Source organism: Salmo salar, chromosome 10 (assembly GCF_965601325.2).
Source record: "Salmo salar chromosome 10, fSalSal1, whole genome shotgun sequence".
Lineage (NCBI taxonomy): Eukaryota > Metazoa > Chordata > Actinopteri > Salmoniformes > Salmonidae > Salmo > Salmo salar.
In genome coordinates this window covers 57,916,880-57,935,817 of record NC_138300.1, presented here as the reverse complement: position 1 = coordinate 57,935,817, position 18,938 = coordinate 57,916,880, and the positions used below count along the sequence as shown (strand labels likewise).

At 48.6% G+C, this 18,938-nt stretch overlaps 1 protein-coding gene across 4 annotated transcripts in view; it reads right to left on the bottom strand.

Annotated features, from left to right (window-relative positions):
- LOC106560633 (tyrosine-protein kinase RYK) overlaps window positions 1–18,938 on the bottom strand; it is a 96,710-nt gene that overhangs the window by 23,268 nt on the left and 54,504 nt on the right. For all 4 annotated transcript variants that reach the window (XM_045687966.2, XM_045687969.2, XM_045687967.2 and 1 more), the window contains 2 exons: window positions 13,980–14,112; window positions 2,315–2,424 (listed from right to left, as the gene is read on the bottom strand). In XM_045687966.2, coding sequence (XP_045543922.1) covers window positions 2,315–2,424; window positions 13,980–14,112 — 243 coding nt within the window. The remainder of the gene's footprint in view (window positions 1–2,314; window positions 2,425–13,979; window positions 14,113–18,938) is intronic.

Genomic DNA, 18,938 nt, shown 5'->3' with positions numbered 1-18,938 from the left:
ACAGAGGAGGGGGGGTAGAGGACAGAGGAGGGGGGGTAGAGGACAGGGTCACAGAGGAGGGGGGGTAGAGGACAGAGGAAGGGGGAGAGAGGACAGAGGAGGGGGGAGAGGACAGGGTCACAGAGGAGGGGGGGTAGAGGACAGAGGAGGGGGGTTAGAGGACAGAGGAGGGGTAGAGGACAGAGGAGGGGGGGTAGAGGACAGGGGAGGAGGGGTAGAGGACAGGGTCACAGAGGAGGGGGGGGGGTAGAGGACAGGGGAGGGAGGACAGGGTTAACTGATTCAACATACATGTACATTCCCAGTTGTTGATATTAAGTGTTTATGAAATGCTTGTGAATGTGTTGTATTGGTCACACGCGCCGAATACAACAGGTGTAGACTTTTCCGTGCAATGCTTACTTACGAGCCCTTACACAACAATGTAGAGTTAAAAAGACAAATATTAGAGAAATAAATATGGAAATAATAACAATAAAATAACAAATGCTGAGTCAATGTCCAAGGCGTACCGATGCTGAGTCAATGTCCAAGGAGTACCGATGCTGAGTCAATGTCCAAGGAGTACCGATGCTGAGTCAATGTCCAAGGAGTACCGATGCTGAGTCAATGTCCAAGGAGTACCGATGCTGAGTCAATGTCCAAGGAGTACCGATGCTGAGTCAATGTCCAAGGAGTACCGATGCTGAGTCAATGTCCAAGGAGTACCGATGCTGAGTCAATGTCCAAGGAGTACCGATGCTGAGTCAATGTCCAAGGGTACAAGGTAGTTGAGGTAATGAAGTATGTACATGTGGGTAGGGGTAAAAGTGACTTGGCAATCAGGATATATTGTGACCCGATTCAGAAAACTAGATGGATGTCGCAAGCCACGACATCACAGGAGAGCCGTTTGAACATAAAAAATAAAATAAAAAATTCCCCGATTTGGTCCTGCCGTACATACCTACACGTACGCTACGGTCACAAGACGCAGGCCTCCTTATTGTCGCTAGAATTTCTAAGCAAACAGCTGGAGGCAGGGCTTTCTCCTATAGAGCTCCATTTTTATGGAATGGTCTGCCTGTCCATGTGAGAGAAGCAGACTCGGTCTCAACCATTAAGTCTTTATTGTAGACTCATCTCTTCAGTAGGTCCTATGATTGAGTGTAGTCTGGCCCAGGTGTGTGAAGGTGAACGGAAAGGCACTGGAGCAACAGACTGCCCTTGCTGTCTCTGCCTGGCCGGTTCCCCTCACTCCACTGGGATTCTCTGCCTCTAACCCTACTACAGGGGCTGAGTCACTGGCTTACTGGTACTCTTCCATGCCGTCCCTAGGAGGGGTGCGTCACTTGAGTGGTTTGAGTCACTGACATGATCTTCCTGCTGCTCCAGTTTCAACTTTTCTGCCTGCGGCTATGGAACCCTGACCTGTTCACCGGACGTGCTACCTGTCCCAGACATGCTGTTTTCAACTCTCTAGAGACAGCCGGAGCGGTAGAGATACTCTGAATGATAAGCTATGAAAAGCCAACTGACATTTACTCCTGAGGTGCTGACCTGTTGCACCCTTGACAACCACTGTGATTATTATTTGACCCTGCTGGTCATTTATGAACATTTGAACATCTTGGCCATGTTCTGTTATAATCTCCACCCGGCACAGCCAGAAGAGGACTGGCCACCCCTCATAGCCTGGTTCCTCTCTAGGTTTCTTCCTAGGTTTTGGCCTTTCTAGGGAGTTTTTCCTAGCCACCGTGCTTCTACACCTGCATTGCTTGCTGTTTGGGGTTTTAGGCTGGGTTTCTGTACAGCACTTTGAGATAAATACATTTGATTGATTGATTGAATGATTGATCAAAATGCGTTTTTAAGCAGAAATGCCTTCTGTAACATGTGAACTTTCATGTGCCTTAATAACAAATGTGTATACCATCTGTAAATACGAATACAATTGTTAAAATTACGAGCCTTGTTGGGTTAAGCTACAGAAAAGGTCAGCAATCTTCCCACCAGCCATGATTGGCTGAGATGAGTGGGCTGGACCTGCCGAGAGAAGAGTTTAGATTGGTCTGCCATATAGCAGGCTTCTGTCTATTTGAGCTGGTCAGTCTGTGTTGGTAATCCTGTCGAATGCAGTTTTTTTTTAAAGTATTGTGTAGAGGAGCTGCATAAGTGTTGCTGTCCACTTTCTGGAGGATCACGTTTTGAAAAATCAGTGGAATTCGAGTCTGATACCTAAAGAGATGGAGATACCGGGTGACACGATACCGGGTGACACGATACCGGGTGACACGATACCGGGTGACACGATACCGGGTGACACGATACTCACACACAGTTCCTGGCGGCCAAGTCTTTGTGGATGACCTCTCTCCTGGCCAGGTAGCTCATCCCACATGCTATCTGGATCGCCATGTGGACCAAGTCCTGCTGAGAGACTGCCTAGAGAGACAGAGGAAGAGAAACTAAGCATGAGAGAGAGGGGGGGGGAGAGAGAGAGAGAGAAAGAGCGTACAAAAGAGAGCGAGCGTGGTAGAAAAGTAGCCAGGTTGGTGATGTTTACAATTTCACCACACTGAGATAAAAAAAAAGATATATTAAAGGCTTGCATCACTGTAGGAGGACTTATTTGAGAGGCTTTTAAAGCACTTCTCAGATTCCACAAGATAAAGACTGTATAACAACAAGGAAACTCGTATTGTAGCTATTAAGTTCTACAGACAGGGCAGAGGGCCAAAATGGTCTGTTTAGGAGAAAAATGATTTGTTTTGTTTTTGAGGGTCCTAATAGACAGGCCTGAAGGACCACTGATTAATACAGAAACACAGAGGTTGCATCCCAAAAGGACCATAGGGCTCTGGTAGTGCACTACATAGCTAATAGGTAGTCATTTGGGACACACTGAAAGTAGAAGACAATCTAGTGAGACACGAGGAACCATAAGTCTGCTTCACTACCATCCTGTTATCTGTCTAATTAGCCCGGATGGCTTGATGTCTGAGCTGAGATCATGAAACGCTAATCACTGTAGCTTAGCCTAGCAGGATGTACATAAACAGCATATCATGACGCTAATCACAGTAGCTTAGCCTAGCAGTATGTACATAAACTGCTTATCATGAAGCTAATCACTGTGGCTTAGCCTAGCGGTGTCTACCTACACAAACATCTTGTGTTTAAAATGGAAAGGTGACAGACAACTAGCCGATGGATGACATGCTGTGTGAGCCGAAGAGAGAGAGGGGAGAGAGGACGGATGACATGCTGTGTGAGCGGGAGAGAGAGAGAGAGGACGGATGACATGCTGTGTGAGCCGAAGAGAGAGAGAGGACAGGTGACATGCTGTGTGAGCCGAAGAGAGAGAGAGAGAGAGAGAGAGAGAGAGAGAGAGGACATGCTGTGTGAGCCGAAGAGAGAGAGAATAGGACGGATGACATGCTGTGTGAGCTGAAGAGAGAGAGAGAGAGAGAGAGAGAGAGAGAGAGAGAGAGAGAGAGAGGACGGATGACATGCTGTGTGAGCCGAAGAGAGAGAGAGAAGAGGACCGATGGACATGCTGTGTGAGCCGAAGAGAGAGAGAGAAGAGGACCGATGACATGCTGTGTGAGCCGAAGAGAGAGAGAGAAGAGGACCGATGACATGCTGTGTGAGCCGAAGAGAGAGAGAGAAGAGGACAGATGACATGCTGTGTGAGCCGAAGAGAGAGAGAGAAGAGGACAGATGACATGCTGTGTGAGCCGAAGAGAGAGGACGGATGACATGCTGTGTGAGCCGAAGAGAGAGGACGGATGACATGCTGTGTGAGCCGAAGAGAGAGAGAGAGAGGACAGATGACATGCTGTGTGAGCCGAAGAGAGAGAGAGAAGAGGACCGAATGACATGCTGTGTGAGCCGAAGAGAGAGAGAGAAGAGGACCGATGACATGCTGTGTGAGCCGAAGAGAGAGAGAGAAGAGGAAGGAATGACATGCTGTGTGAGCCGAAGAGGAGAGAGAAGAGGACGGATGACATGCTGTGTGAGCCGAAGAGAGAGAGAGAAGAGGACGGATGACATGCTGTGTGAGCCGGAGAGAGAGAGAGAGAGAGGACGGATGACATGCTGTGTGAGCCGAAGAGAGAGAGAGAGAAGAGGACCGATGACATGCTGTGTGAGCCGAAGAGAGAGAGAGAAGAGGACAGATGACATGCTGTGTGAGCCGAAGAGAGAGAGAGAAGAGGATGGATGACATGCTGTGTGAGCCGAAGAGAGAGGACGGATGACATGCTGTGTGAGCCGAAGAGAGAGGAGAGAAGAGGTCGGATGACATGCTGTGTGAGCCGAAGAGAGAGAGAATAGGACGGATGACATGCTGTGTGAGCCGAAGAGAGAGGACGGATGACATGCTGTGTGAGCCGAAGAGAGAGAGAGAAGAGGAAGGATGACATGCTGTGTGAGCCGAAGAGAGAGAGAGAGAAGAGGACGGATGACATGCTGTGTGAGCCGAAGAGAGAGAGAGAGAAGAGGACGGATGACATGCTGTGTGAGCCGAAGAGAGAGAGAGAAGAGGACGGATGACATGCTGTGTGAGCCGAAGAGAGAGAGAGAGAAGAGGACGGATGACATGCTGTGTGAGCCGAAGAGAGAGAGAGAAGAGGACGGATGACATGCTGTGTGAGCCGAAGAGAGAGAGAGGACAGGTGACATGCTGTGTGAGCCGGAGAGAGAGAGAGAGAGAGAGAGAGAGAGAGAGAGAGAGAGAGAGAGAGAGAGAGAGAGAGGACATGCTGTGTGAGCCGAAGAGAGAGAGAATAGGACGGATGACATGCTGTGTGAGCTGAAGAGAGAGAGAGAGAGAGAGAGAGAGAGAGAGAGGACGGATGACATGCTGTGTGAGCCGGAGAGAGAGAGAGAGAGAGAGGACGGATGACATGCTGTGTGAGCCGAAGAGAGAGAGAGAAGAGGACCGATGACATGCTGTGTGAGCCGAAGAGAGAGGACGGATGACATGCTGTGTGAGCCGAAGAGAGAGAGAGAGGAGGACGGATGACATGCTGTGTGAGCCGAAGAGAGAGAGAGAAGAGGACGGATGACATGCTGTGTGAGCCGAAGAGAGAGAGAGAAGAGGACGGATGACATGCTGTGTGAGCCGAAGAGAGAGAGAGAGAGGACATGCTGTGTGAGCCGAAGAGAGAGAGAATAGGACGGATGACATGCTGTGTGAGCTGAAGAGAGAGAGAGAGAGAGAGAGAGAGAGGACGGATGACATGCTGTGTGAGCCGGAGAGAGAGAGAGAGAGAGAGAGAGAGAGAGAGAGAGAGAGGACGGATGACATGCTGTGTGAGCCGAAGAGAGAGAGAGAAGAGGACCGATGACATGCTGTGTGAGCCGAAGAGAGAGAGAGAAGAGGACAGATGACATGCTGTGTGAGCCGAAGAGAGAGAGAGAAGAGGACAGATGACATGCTGTGTGAGCCGAAGAGAGAGAGAGAAGAGGATGGATGACATGCTGTGTGAGCCGAAGAGAGAGGACGGATGACATGCTGTGTGAGCCGAAGAGAGAGGACGGATGACATGCTGTGTGAGCCGAAGAGAGAGAGAGAAGAGGAAGGATGACATGCTGTGTGAGCCGAAGAGAGAGAGAGAAGAGGACGGATGACATGCTGTGTGAGCCGAAGAGAGAGAGAGAAGAGGACGGATGACATGCTGTGTGAGCCGGAGAGAGAGAGAGAGGACGGATGACATGCTGTGTGAGCCGAAGAGAGAGAGAATAGGACGGATGACATGCTGTGTGAGCCGAAGAGAGAGAGAGGACAGGTGACATGCTGTGTGAGCCGAAGAGAGAGAGAATAGGACGGATGACATGCTGTGTGAGCTGAAGAGAGAGAGAGAGAGAGAGAGAGAGAGGAGAGAGAGAGAGAGAGAGAGAGAGAGAGAGAGGACGGATGACATGCTGTGTGAGCCGAAGGAGAGAGAGAGAGAGAGAGAGAGAGAGAGAGAGACGGATGACATGCTGTGTGAGCCGAAGAGAGAGAGAGAGAGAGAGAGAGAGAGAGAGAGAAGAGAGAGAGAGAGGACGGATGACATGCTGTGTGAGCCGAAGAGAGAGAGAGTAGAGGACCGATGACATGCTGTGTGAGCCGAAGAGAGAGAGAGAAGAGGGACGGATGACATGCTGTGTGAGCCGAAGAGAGAGAGAGGACAGGTGACATGCTGTGTGAGCCGAAGAGAGAGAGAGAGAGAGAGGAGAGAGAGAGAGAGAGAGACATGCTGTGTGAGCCGAAGAGAGAGAGAATAGGACGGATGACATGCTGTGTGAGCTGAAGAGAGAGAGAGAGAGAGAGAGAGAGAGAGAGAGAGAGAGAGGACGGATGACATGCTGTGTGAGCCGGAGAGAGAGAGAGAGAGAGAGAGAGAGAGAGAGAGAGAGAGAGAGAGAGAGAGAGAGAGAGAGAGAGAGAGAGAGAGAGAGAGAGAGAGAGAGAGGACGGATGACATGCTGTGTGAGCCGAGAGAGAGAGAGAGAGAGAGAGAGGACGGATGACATGCTGTGTGAGCCGAAGAGAGAGAGAGAAGAGGACGGATGACATGCTGTGTGAGCCGAAGAGAGAGAGAGAAGAGGACCGATGACATGCTGTGTGAGCCGAAGAGAGAGAGAGAAGAGGACAGATGACATGCTGTGTGAGCCGAAGAGAGAGGACGGATGACATGCTGTGTGAGCCGAAGAGAGAGGACGGATGACATGCTGTGTGAGCCGAAGAGAGAGAGAGAAGTGGACGGAAGAGAGAGAGAGAAGTGGACATGCTGTGTGAGCCGAAGAGAGAGAGAGAGAGGACGGATGACATGCTGTGTGAGCCGAAGAGAGAGAGAGAGAGGACGGATGACATGCTGTGTGAGCCGAAGAGAGAGAGAGAGAGAGGACGGATGACATGCTGTGTGAGCCGAAGAGAGAGAGAGAGGACAGATGACATGCTGTGTGAGCCGAAGAGAGAGAGAGAGAGGGGACGGATGACATGCTGTGTGAGCCGATACCCCTGAAGAGTGAAAGAGAGCCTCTGATGTACACCATCAGGGTTTTAACATAACCCTGCTCTGCGTCTCAAATGGCACCCTATTCCCCATAGGGCCCTGGTCAAATGTTGTGCACTACATAGGGAATAGGGTGACATTTGGGATGACATCTCAGCCCGAGTCAGACACACTGCTGGGGTGAGATGCATTGTGGGCCAGGGGGCAGGCTCTGATGGACACAGCAGAGATTGCCAGCTGTCAAACACACACACACACACACACACACACACACACCACACACACACACACACACACACACACACACACACACACACACACACACACACACACACACACACACACACACACACACACACACACACACACACACACACACACACACACACACAGGGAAGAGATTTACAGCTGTTTAATGTTCTGTGACCTGATCTGTCAGCGTGACTCAACTCGTATTAAAATGGACCCTTTGTGTTAGAGATTAAGACACCAGCGCCTTGCAACATCGTAACGTGATTAAACCCAGAGCCATATACATATATATATATATATATAAAACACAACATTATAAACGGGGTTGTTCAAGTCCTGAATGCTGACAGCCGTTGTATATCAGACCGTATACCAACGGTATAACAAAACATTGGTAACCAGTTTATAATAGCAATAAGGAACCTCTCTCTCTCTACACACACAATAGCATGGTCAGAGCCATATATACACAGTGCCTTGGTAAAGTATTTTTCCATATTTTGTTAAGTTACAGCCTTATTCTAAAATGGATTAAATAAAATAAATAAAAAAATCCTCAGCAATCTACACACAATGCCCCATAATGACAAAACCAAAACAGGTTTAGAATTTTTTTGCGAATGTATAAAAACTAACAGAAATAGGTAAATAAAGTAAGTATTTACTCAGTACTTTGTCGAAGCACCTCACATAAGTATTAAGACCCCTTGCTTTGAGACTCGAAATTGATTAAATTATTTCCCCCCTCAATATACACACACTACACCATAATGACAAAACAAAAACAGGATTTTAGATTTTGTTTTGCAAATTTATAAAAAATTATCTAAAACCGAAATATCACATTTACACAAGTATTCAGATCCTTTACTGAGTACTTTGTTGAAGCACCTTTGGCAGCGATTAGTCTTGAGTGTTCTTGGGTATGATGCTACAAGCTTGGCACACCTGTATTTGGGGAGTTTCTCCCATTCTTCTCTGCAGATCCTCTCAAACTCTGTCAGGTTGGATGGGGAGCGTTGCTGCACAGCTATTTTCAGGTCTCTCCAGAGATGTTCGATCGTGTTCAAATCAGAGCCCAGGACATTCAGAGGACATTCAGAGACTTGTCATGAAGCCACTCCTGCATTGTCTTGGCTGTGCGCTTACGATCATTGTCCTGTTGGAAGGTGAACCTTCGCCCCTGTCTGAGGTCCTGAGAAGGTTTTCGTCAAGGATCTCTGTACTTTTCTCAGTTCATCTTTCCCTCGATCCTGACTAGTCTCCCAGTACCTGCCGCTGAAAAACATCCCCACAGCATGATGCTGCCACCACCATGCTTCACCGTAGGGATGGTGCCAGGTTTCCTCCAGACGTGACGCTTGGCATTCAGGTCAAAGAGTTCAACCTTGGTTTCATCAGATCAGACAATTTTGTTTCTCATGGTCAGAGACCTTTAGGCGCGTTTTGGCAAACTCCAAGCGGGCTGTCATGTGCCTTTTACTGAGGAGTGGCTTCCGTCTGGCCACTCTACCATAAAAGCCCGATTGGTGGAGTGCTGCAGAGATGGTTGTCCTTCTGGAAGGTTCTTCCATCTCCACAGAGGAAGTCTAGAGCTCAGTCAGAGTGATCATTAGGTTCTTGGTCACCTCCCTGACCAAGGCCTTTCTCCCCCAATTGTTCAGTTTGGCTGGGAGGCAGCTCTAGTCTTGGGGATTCCAAACTTCCATTTAAGAATGATGGAGGCCACTGCGTTCTTGGGGACCTTCAATGCTGCAGACATTTCTTGGTACCCTTCCCCAGATCTGTGACTTAACACAATCTAGTCGTCTCGAGAGCTCTATGGACAATTCCTTCGACCTCATGGCTTGGTTTTTGCTCTGACATGCAGGTGTGTGCCTTTCCAAATCATGTCCAATCATTTTAATTTACCACAGGTGGACTCTAATCAGGTTGTAGAAACATCTGAAGGATGATCAATGGAAACACGATGCACCTGAGCTCAATTTAGAGTCTTTAATCCACATCATTGGTGCCCGGGGAACAGTGGGTTAATAGCCTTGGTCAGGGGCAGAAAGACAGATTTTTTTTCTTCTCATCTTGTCAGAAGCCAATGGAAAGAAAAAGAAAGTACATGCATAGGTTTACACAAGGGCTTTGTTTACTTTATGAGATATAATAATACCTTGTGAAGCAGATGAGTAGAGAATGAGTCAAACTATAACGCTACGCTACAGACTGGCATAACGCTACAGACTGGCATAACGCTACGCTACAGACTGGCATAACGCTACGCTACGCTACAGACTGGCATAACGCTACGCTACGCTACAGACTGGCATAACGCTACGCTACGCTACAGACTGGCATAACGCTACGCTACGCTACAGACTGGCATAACGCTACACTACAGACTGGAATAATGCTATGCTCCCTCCGTGCTTTCCAGACACTTTAGGGTGCCTCCCAAACGGCAACCTAATTCCCCATAGTGTTCTGGTCTAAAGCAGTGCACTATGTAGGGAATAAGGTGCCATAGTGTTTTGGTCTAAAGTAATGCACTATATAGGGGAACAGGGTGCCATAGGGCTCTGGTCTAAAGCAATGCACTACATAGGGAATAGGGTGACATTTGAGACACAGCCTCAGTCTCCCTCTAACGTTACACCGATGATTTATGTCTACATGTTTATTAAGACAGCAAGAGAAAAAACCTGTTATAAGTATGTCTTTGTTAGGCCCCTACAATCGCCTAAAGTATATTGTGAGAGGATAGATGGGAATCAAAGTGGCGGTGGTGTGTTATCCCAAACATACAAAGGAAGTTTTCTTTACAGTTATTGAGCAGCAAGCTTCGTCTTGTGATGGAAAATTAGTCGGTAGGTTTTTTTTCTGCTGCACCTTAAACAAGGCTTCTCCTTCTTATTTTAAACGTGGAGTGTGTGCTTGCGTGCGTGCGTATCGAGAGTCTCGGTTCAAGGCTGATTGATCGGTTGGATTTACGTTACAGGCATCTCAGAGAACGCCGACGCCAAGTGGATCAAACGACCCCTGGGGTTACCCAGCACAATGAGGTGATTGTCTCTTCATGGGAGAAACAGTCTCTGCCCTGAGCCACAGATTAAAGGGGCGCTTAGCAATTCAGGGAAAAATCAAATTTCCCCAGAGTCAGAAGAACTCGTGGATACCATTTTAAAATGTCTTTGCATGCAGTTTGAAGGAAGTTAGCATTAGCGCAAATGCTAACTAGGGTTAGCACAATGAGCGGTTCCCATAGACTTTCCAGTCATTGCGCTAGTGCTAGTTAGCATTGGCTTGTGAAACTTATTTCACGAGTTTATCGTAATTCGGGGAAGTAGAAAACAGGGCTTCATTAACAAAAATCTTGAAGTATCCCTTTAATACACACTGCATTACAACCCCGAGAGACATTTTACAGGTCTGGGTATCGGTTGTTGTCAAACTGGTATTTAAGTGCCTATTGCTATAAAACACTATTGTTCTGTGTTAACACTATTACAGAGTTAGAGGGGGGGGGGGGGGGGGGGGGGGGGGGGGGACAGGTGAAATGCTAAAGAGGGAAGGTAATGTCTGAACGGTGGGTTGCACAAGCAGCATACAATCAATTATACATCAGGGGTCCAGACTTACATCTCCCCCGGTGGCACCAGCCCATGATTTGGTCGCACCCCCAAAAAATGTTTGCCGTCGTCACGCAATAATTTTCTAAAGTCATTCACAGTGATTTATTAACACGTGTAATAGACTCCTGAGATGGTATTCAAGAAATACATTTCTGCTTAGATGAAATAATGTATGATTCAAGACATTTTTATATGCAACCTAATCCAGTGATAGTTACATGGGTAGACAATAGGCTATTGTTATATTTTACTGTTAAACGAGGGCTCCAGAATGTTCTATCGTTAAATAGAGATTAACTTGTGGCAGCAGGTAGCCTAGTGGTTTGAGCGTTGGACTAGTAACCGAAAGGTTGCAAAACCGAATCCCTGAGCTGACAAGGTACAAATCTGTCGTTCTGCCCCCTAAACAAGGCAGTTAACCCACTGTTCCTAGGCTGTCATTGAAAATTAAGATTTTTTTCTTAACTGACTTGCCTAGTTAAATAAAAGGTAAAATAAAAAATAAAACAATTAAAAAAATTGCCTACATTTTAATGTGCACTAATATCATAGTCTACAGTGAATTTGCAAAGTATTCAGACCCCTTGACTTTTTCCACATTGGTTACGTTACAGCCTTATTCTAAAATAGATTAAATTAGTTATTTTCCTCATCAATCTACACACAACACCCCATAATAACAAAGCGAAAACATATGTTTAGAAATTTTTGCAAATTAATATATATATATAAACTGAATGGTGGTGGCAGCATCATGCTGTGGGCATGTTTTTCAGTGGCAGGGATTGGGAGACTAGACAGGATCAAGGGAAAGATGAACGGAGCAAAAATACAGAGAGATCCTTGATGAAAACCTGCTACAGAGCGCTCAGGACAACGACCCTAAGCACACAGCCAAGACAACGACCCTAAGCACACAGCCAAGACAACGACCCTAAGCACACAGCCAAGACAACGACCCTAAGCACACAGCCAAGACAACGACCGTAAGCACACAGCCAAGACAACGACCCGGAGCACACAGCCAAGACAACGACCCGGAGCACACAGCCAAGACAACGACCCTAAGCACACAGCCAAGACAACGACCCTAAGCACACAGCCAAGACAACGACCCTAAGCACACAGCCAAGACAACGACCCTGAGCACACAGCCAAGACAACGACCCTAAGCACACAGCCAAGACAACGACCCTAAGCACACAGCCAAGACAACGACCCTAAGCACACAGCCAAGACAACGACCCTAAGCACACAGCCAAGACAACGCAGGAGAGTCTCTAAATATCCTTAAGAGGCCCAGCCACATTTGAACAATTTTTAGAATACCTGTTTTTTCTTTGTCATTATGGGGTATTGTGTAGATTGATGAGGGGAGAAAAAAAACAATTTAATCCAGTTTAGAATAAGGCTGTAAAGTAACAAATTGTGGAAAAAAGGTGAGGGTCTGAATACTTTCCGAATGCACTGTAATTTATTTGGAGCCAATTCACCACCTGAGTAAGTGTTAACTAAAAACACATGAGCTCGATCACTAACTCTAAATATAATACCCACTGCTAGGAGCCATGTATTAAATCTAACAGTACATTCAATATCCTACAAAAACATTGCAGTTGTAGGCTACATGCACTCACACTTTCATTACAGGAATCACATAATGTTCGTTAACGTTGGACCAAATCATGGTTTTAGCCTCCTAAAAAAGAAATAGGACGTTTGGAGTGACGTGATCATGTAGAATGTGCAGCTCGCACCGATGTGACCAGTTCCATTTTTTATTATTCGCTCAGCCAAGTCAAAAGGGTCACAAAATGCGACTATAAAATGGTTGCAGTCTGAAGCCCTGAACATTAATAAACTGTATCAGGTTATTTCCCCCCCCACAATGCAGTTGATGGATGACAATGACAAAAATTCTATATTGCAGTTCTACTATGATATCTTATCCAGAACAGATATCCTTTATGTGGATGGTAGGATGATGGTAGGATGAATGTAGCCTGAATATAGGGTGAAGGAAGGATGAGAGTAGTATGACGGGATGACGTTGGGACGACTGTAGTGCGACAGTAGGACGACGGTAGGATAATGGTAAGATGAGGTGCGGCAGGTAGCCTAGTGCTTAGAGAGGCGAGCCAGTAACCAGAGGGTTGACAGTTTGCTTCCGATGGGGGGGGGGGGGGGGGGGGGGGGATATGGCGGGAAGTAAGCTGGCAAGCGGAGAGTTGCTGGTATCAGATTCTAGATGCCATTGCTTGCCGTTGTGCCCTTAAGCAAGGCACCTAACTCCCCACAACAGCAGCTCCCGGGTGACCCTAGCACCTCTTCAAAACCGATATGCGTTTATTTCGGAGGGGTTGAGTTAAAAGCGGAAGTCACATTTCAGTTGGACTTTGTGTGCCCAATAAACTGATCTTAAAATAATGGTAGGGTAACCATAGAACAATAGGATGACAGTAGACTAGAGAGAGGGTTGGGATAATGGTAGGGTAACCATAGAACAGTAGGACGACAGTAGACTAGAGAGGGTTGGGATAATGGTAGGATAACCATAGAACGGTAGGACGACAGTAGGCCAGAGCCAGGGTTGGGATAATGGTAGGATAACCATAGAACGGTAGGACAACAGTAGGCCAGAGCCAGGGTTGGGATAATGGTAGGATAACCATAGAACGGTAGGACGACAGTAGACTAGAGAGAGGGTTGGGATAATGGTAGGATAACCATAGAACGGTAGGATAACAGTAGACTAGAGAGGGTTGGGATAATGGTAGGATAACCATAGAACGGTAGGACGACAGTAGGCCAGAGCCAGGGTTGGGATAATTGTAGGATAACCATAGAACAATAGGATGACAGTAGACTAGAGAGGGTTTGGATAATGGTAGGATAACCATAGAACAGTAGAATGACAGTGGGCCAGAGCCAGGGTTGGGATAATTGTAGGATAACCATAGAACAATAGGATGACAGTAGACTAGAGAGGGTTGGGATAATGGTAGGATAACCATAGAACAGTAGAATGACAGTGGGCCAGAGCCAGGGTTAGGATAATTGTAGGATAACCATAGAACAATAGGATGACAGTAGGCTGGAGCCAGGGTTAGGAGCTCACCTGTGGGTTGTTGGCTTCAGCCAGCTTGCACTGTCTCAGGAACAGTTTGAGGTTACCCCAGTTCATATAGGGCAGTAGTACCATAGGCTTCTCTCCTTCCTCTGTACACACATGACTGATTGGGAGCAGGTTCCTGGAGGAGAGAGGGGGGGAAACATACTACATCAGTTACCCTACCGTTTCCCAACTCTGGTCCTCAAGTACCCCATAACAGCACACGTTTTGTTGTAACCCCGGACAAAAACACGAATCAACTTGTCAGCTAATCTTCAAGCTCTTGACAAGTAGAATAAGGTGTGCTTGTCCGGGGCCACAACAAAAATATGTACTGGTGGGGATACTGGAGGACCGGAGTTAGAGCTCATGCAGTGGCTTGCAAAAGTATTCACCCCCTTGGCATTTTTCCTATTTTGTTGCCTTATAACCTTGATTTAAAATAGATTTTTTTTGGGGGGGGGGGTTGTATCATTTGATTTAAACAACATGGCTACCACTTTGAAGATGCAAAATATTTTTTGTGAAACAAATAATAAGACAAAAAAACAGAAAACTTGAGCGTGCATAACTATTCACACCCCCAAAGTCAATACTTTGTAGAGCCACCTTCTGCAGCAATTACAGCTGCAAGTCTCTTGGGGTATGTCTCTATAAGCTTGGCATATCTAGCCACTGGGATTTTTGCCCATTCTTCAAGGCAAAACTGCTCCAGCTCCTTCAAGTTGGATGGGTTCCGCTGGTGAACAGCAATCTTTAAGTCATACCACAGATTCTCAATTGGATTGAGGTCTGGGCTTTGACTAGGCCATTCCAAGACATTTAAATGTTTCCCCTTAAACCACTCCAGTGTTGCTTTGGCAGTATGCTTGGGGTCATTGTCCTGCTGGAAGGTGAACCTCCGTCCCAGTCTCAAATCTCTGGAAGACTGAAACAGCCATCCATCATTCCTTCAATTCTGACCAGTTTCCCAGTCCTTGCCGAAGAAAAACATCCCCACCGCATGATGCTACCACCACCATGCTTCACTGTGGGGATAGTGTTCTCGGGGTGATGAGAGGTGTTGGGTTTGCGCCAGACATAGTGTTTTCTTTGATAGCTAAAAAGCTAAATTTTAGTCTCATCTGACCAGAGTACCTTCATACATATGTTTGGGGAGTCTCTCACATGCCTATGGCAAACACCAAACGTGTTTGCTTATTTTTTTCTTTAAGCAATGGCTTTTTTCAGGCCACTCTTCCGTAAAGCCCAGCTCTGTGGAGTGTACTGCTTAAAGTGGTCCTATTGACAGATAGTCCAATCTCCGCTGTGGAGCTCTGCAACTCCTTCAGGGTTATTTTTGTTTCTTTGTTGCCTCTCTGATTAATGCCCTTCTTGCCTGGTCCGTGAGTTTTGGTGGGCGGCCCTCTCTTGGCAGGTTTGTTGTGGTGCCATATTCTTTACATTTTTAATAATGTATTTAATGGTGCTCTGTGGGATGTTCAAAGTTTCGGATATTTATTTATAACCCAACCCTGATCTGTACTTCTCCACAACTTTGTCCCTGACCTGTTTGGAGAGCTCATTGGTCTTCATGGTGCCACTTGCTTGGTGGTGCCCCTTTCTTAGTGGTGTTGTAGACTATGGGGCCTTTCAGAACAGGAATATATATACTGAGATCATGTGACAGATCATGTGAAACTTAAATAAAGTCCACCTGTGTGCCATCTAACTAATAATGTGACTTCTGAAGGTAATTGGTTGCACCAGATCTTATTTAGGAGCTTCATAGCAAAGCGGGTGAATACATATGCATGCACCACTTTTCAGTTATTTATTTTTGGAAACAAGTAATTTTTTTCATTTCACTTCACCAATTTGGAATATTTTGTGTATGTCCATTCCATGAAATCCAAATAAAAATGTATTTAAATTACAGGTTGTAAGAAACAACATAGGAAAAATGCCAAGGGGGTGAAAACTTTTGCAAGGCACTGTATATGTGTTCAGGGAAAGGAGAGAGAGCAAGAAAACACATCAGAAATATGTTCGGAAACTTTTTTCGGAGTGGCTGAGGTTTCCGGATTTTCTGGAAACCCGATTTGCCGTGGCTAAAGAGATTTCTGCATATGTACAGGATTTTGTTTACCTACCTACCTAGCTGCTCAGTGCCCCGCTGCCTACCTACCTAGCTGCTGCTGCTGCCCAGTGCCCCGCTGCCTACCTACCTAGCTGCTGCTGCTGCCCAGTGCCCCGCTGCCTACCTACCTAGCTGCTGCTGCTGCCCAGTGCCCCACTGCCTACCTACCTAGCTGCTGCTCAGTGCCCCGCTGCCTGCCTACCTACCTAGCTGCTGCTGCTCAGTGCCCCGCTGCCTACCTAGCTGCTGCTGCTCAGTGCCCCGCTGCCTACCTAGCTAGCTGCTGCTGCTGCCCAGTGCCCCGCTGCCTACCTAGCTGCTGCTGCTGCTGCTGCTCAGTGCCCCGCTGTCTACCTAGCTGCTGCTGCTCAGTGCCCCGCTGCCTACCTAGCTGCTGCTGCTGCTGCTCAGTGCCCCGCTGCCTGCCTAGCTGCTGCTGCTGCTGCTCAGTGCCCCGCTGCCTGCCTACCTAGCTGCTGCTGCTGCTCAGTGCCCCGCTGCCTACCTACCAGCTGCTGCTGCTGCTCAGTGCCCCGCTGCCTACCTACCAGCTGCTGCTGCTGCTCACTGCCCCGCTGCCTACCTACCTAGCTGCTGCTGCTCAGTGCCCCGCTGCCTACCTAGTTGCTGCTGCTCAGTGCCCCGCTGCCTACCTAGTTGCTGCTGCTCAGTGCCCCGCTGCCTACCTAGTTGCTGCTGCTGCTCAGTGCCCCGCTGCCTACCTAGTTGCTGCTGCTGCTCAGTGCCCCGCTGCCTACCTAGTTGCTGCTGCTGCTCAGTGCCCCGCTGCCTACCTAGTTGCTGCTGCTCTTGAGATGAGATGAGTCTTGCGAGGACTGTGGGAGTCCTACTGCAAAACAACGTTCCACAGAGGGGTATTAGCGTGTAGCCCAAACTGTTCGGACGCTACAGACAAAAGTTGGTAGACCGGCGGTACCGAGACACTTGTGAGGGTCATGGTGGTCCTGAGAGTCTCATCTTTCCATTAAGGGGGTCATAATAGTTTTATTTCAGCTGTTCACAAATATGAGGTCGTGTTCGAGAGGATCAAAACAGCACTGTATCATGGGTAAATTGTGACTGACTGATCTACAAATAATACAATGCGTAGTTATTTACGATTCAAGGTGATTTTGTAGATCAAGTCGGCTGTAATGTCGAATAAGCCCACAGGCTCCACCATCACGGTTCAGAAGCGGGTGAGTAAAGAGAAACAATATAACATGTGCAGAATGTGATCGGGATCAGTAGCTTTGAGAAAGAAAAAAAAAGTCACATTTATTTATCTCATTGGGATAAAAATCTATCTAGCAATATAGATACTTCATCGGTCGTTTGGTTAGAAGGTAAATGCATCTTCTACCTTTCCCAACAGACAGACCGACACAAAACCTAATAATAGGTGGAGTATTAATGAGTATTCCATCTCTACTTAGACCAAGGGAAATATTAGTCAACCTGTGTCTCAGCAGGGTAAAACCAACTCCACTGAGAGGGCATATATTCTGTTAAAGATAGGTGAGAGTGTTAAAACCAGTAAAGCCCATTGCGTGACAATGTGTCACACAGGAGGGAATTCTGGGAAGATTAGTTTTAGTGTTGGCCGGCAGGACGGTGGACGCTGCCAGACAGAGGAAGGATGCATCTCAGAGAGCAGATGAAAGGAGGAGAGACGTCCTCTCACTGTGACCGCCTGACCTCAGGAAGGGGAAGAGGAAGGTGTGGGCCGTGACGAACTAACATGGCATTCACAGAATCACCCACACAATGTGCAAACACTCACCCACCCACACAAGACAGACACATCCAGCACACCCCCCCCCCCCCCCCCCCCAAGCAGCATCAGCACCAACCTCACTCCCCCCACCAACCTCACCCCCCCCCCCCAACACCAGCACCAACCTCACCCCCACCAGCACCAACCTCACCCCCACCAGCACCAACCTCACCCCCCCCACCCAGCACCAACCTCACCCCCCGACACCAGCACCAACCGCACCCCCCGACACCAGCACCAACCGCACCCCCCGACACCAGCACCAACCGCACCCCCCGACACCAACCTCGCCCCCACCAGCACCAACCTCACCTCACCCCCCCTCCCAGCACCAACCTCACCTCACCCCCCTCCCAGCACCAACCTCAGAACCCCCTCCCAGCACCAACCTCACCCCCCACCCAGCACCAACCTCACCCCCCCACCAACCTCACACCCCCCACCAACCTCACACCCCCCACCAGCACCAACCCCCTCCCACCAGCACCAACCTCACCCCCCCTCCCAGCACCAACCTCACAACCCCCCACCAGCACCAACCTCAGCCCCCCCTCCCAGCACCAACCTCAGCCCCCGACACCAGCACCAACCTCACCTCACCAACCTCACCAGCACCAACCTCACCCCCACCAGCACCAACCTCACCTCACCCTCCCACCAGCACCAACCTCACCCCACCCCCCCACCAGCACCAACCTCATCCCCCCTCCCAGCGCCAACCTCACCCCCCCCACCAGCGCCAACCTCACCCCCCCCCACCAGCGCCAACCTCACCCCCCCCCAACAGCGCCAACCTCACCCCCCCCACCAGCGCCAACCTCACCCCCCCTCCCAGCGCCAACCTCACCTCACCCCCCCCCTCCCAGCGCCAGCCTCACACACCCCCCACCACCAGGCCCCCCCACCAGCACCAACCTCACACACCCCCCCCACCAGCACCAACCTCACACACCCCCCCCTCCCAGCACCAACCTCACAACCCCCCACCACCACCAGCCTCACACCCCCCCACCAGCACCAACCTCACACACCCCCCCACCAGCACCAACCTCACACACCCCCCCCCCAC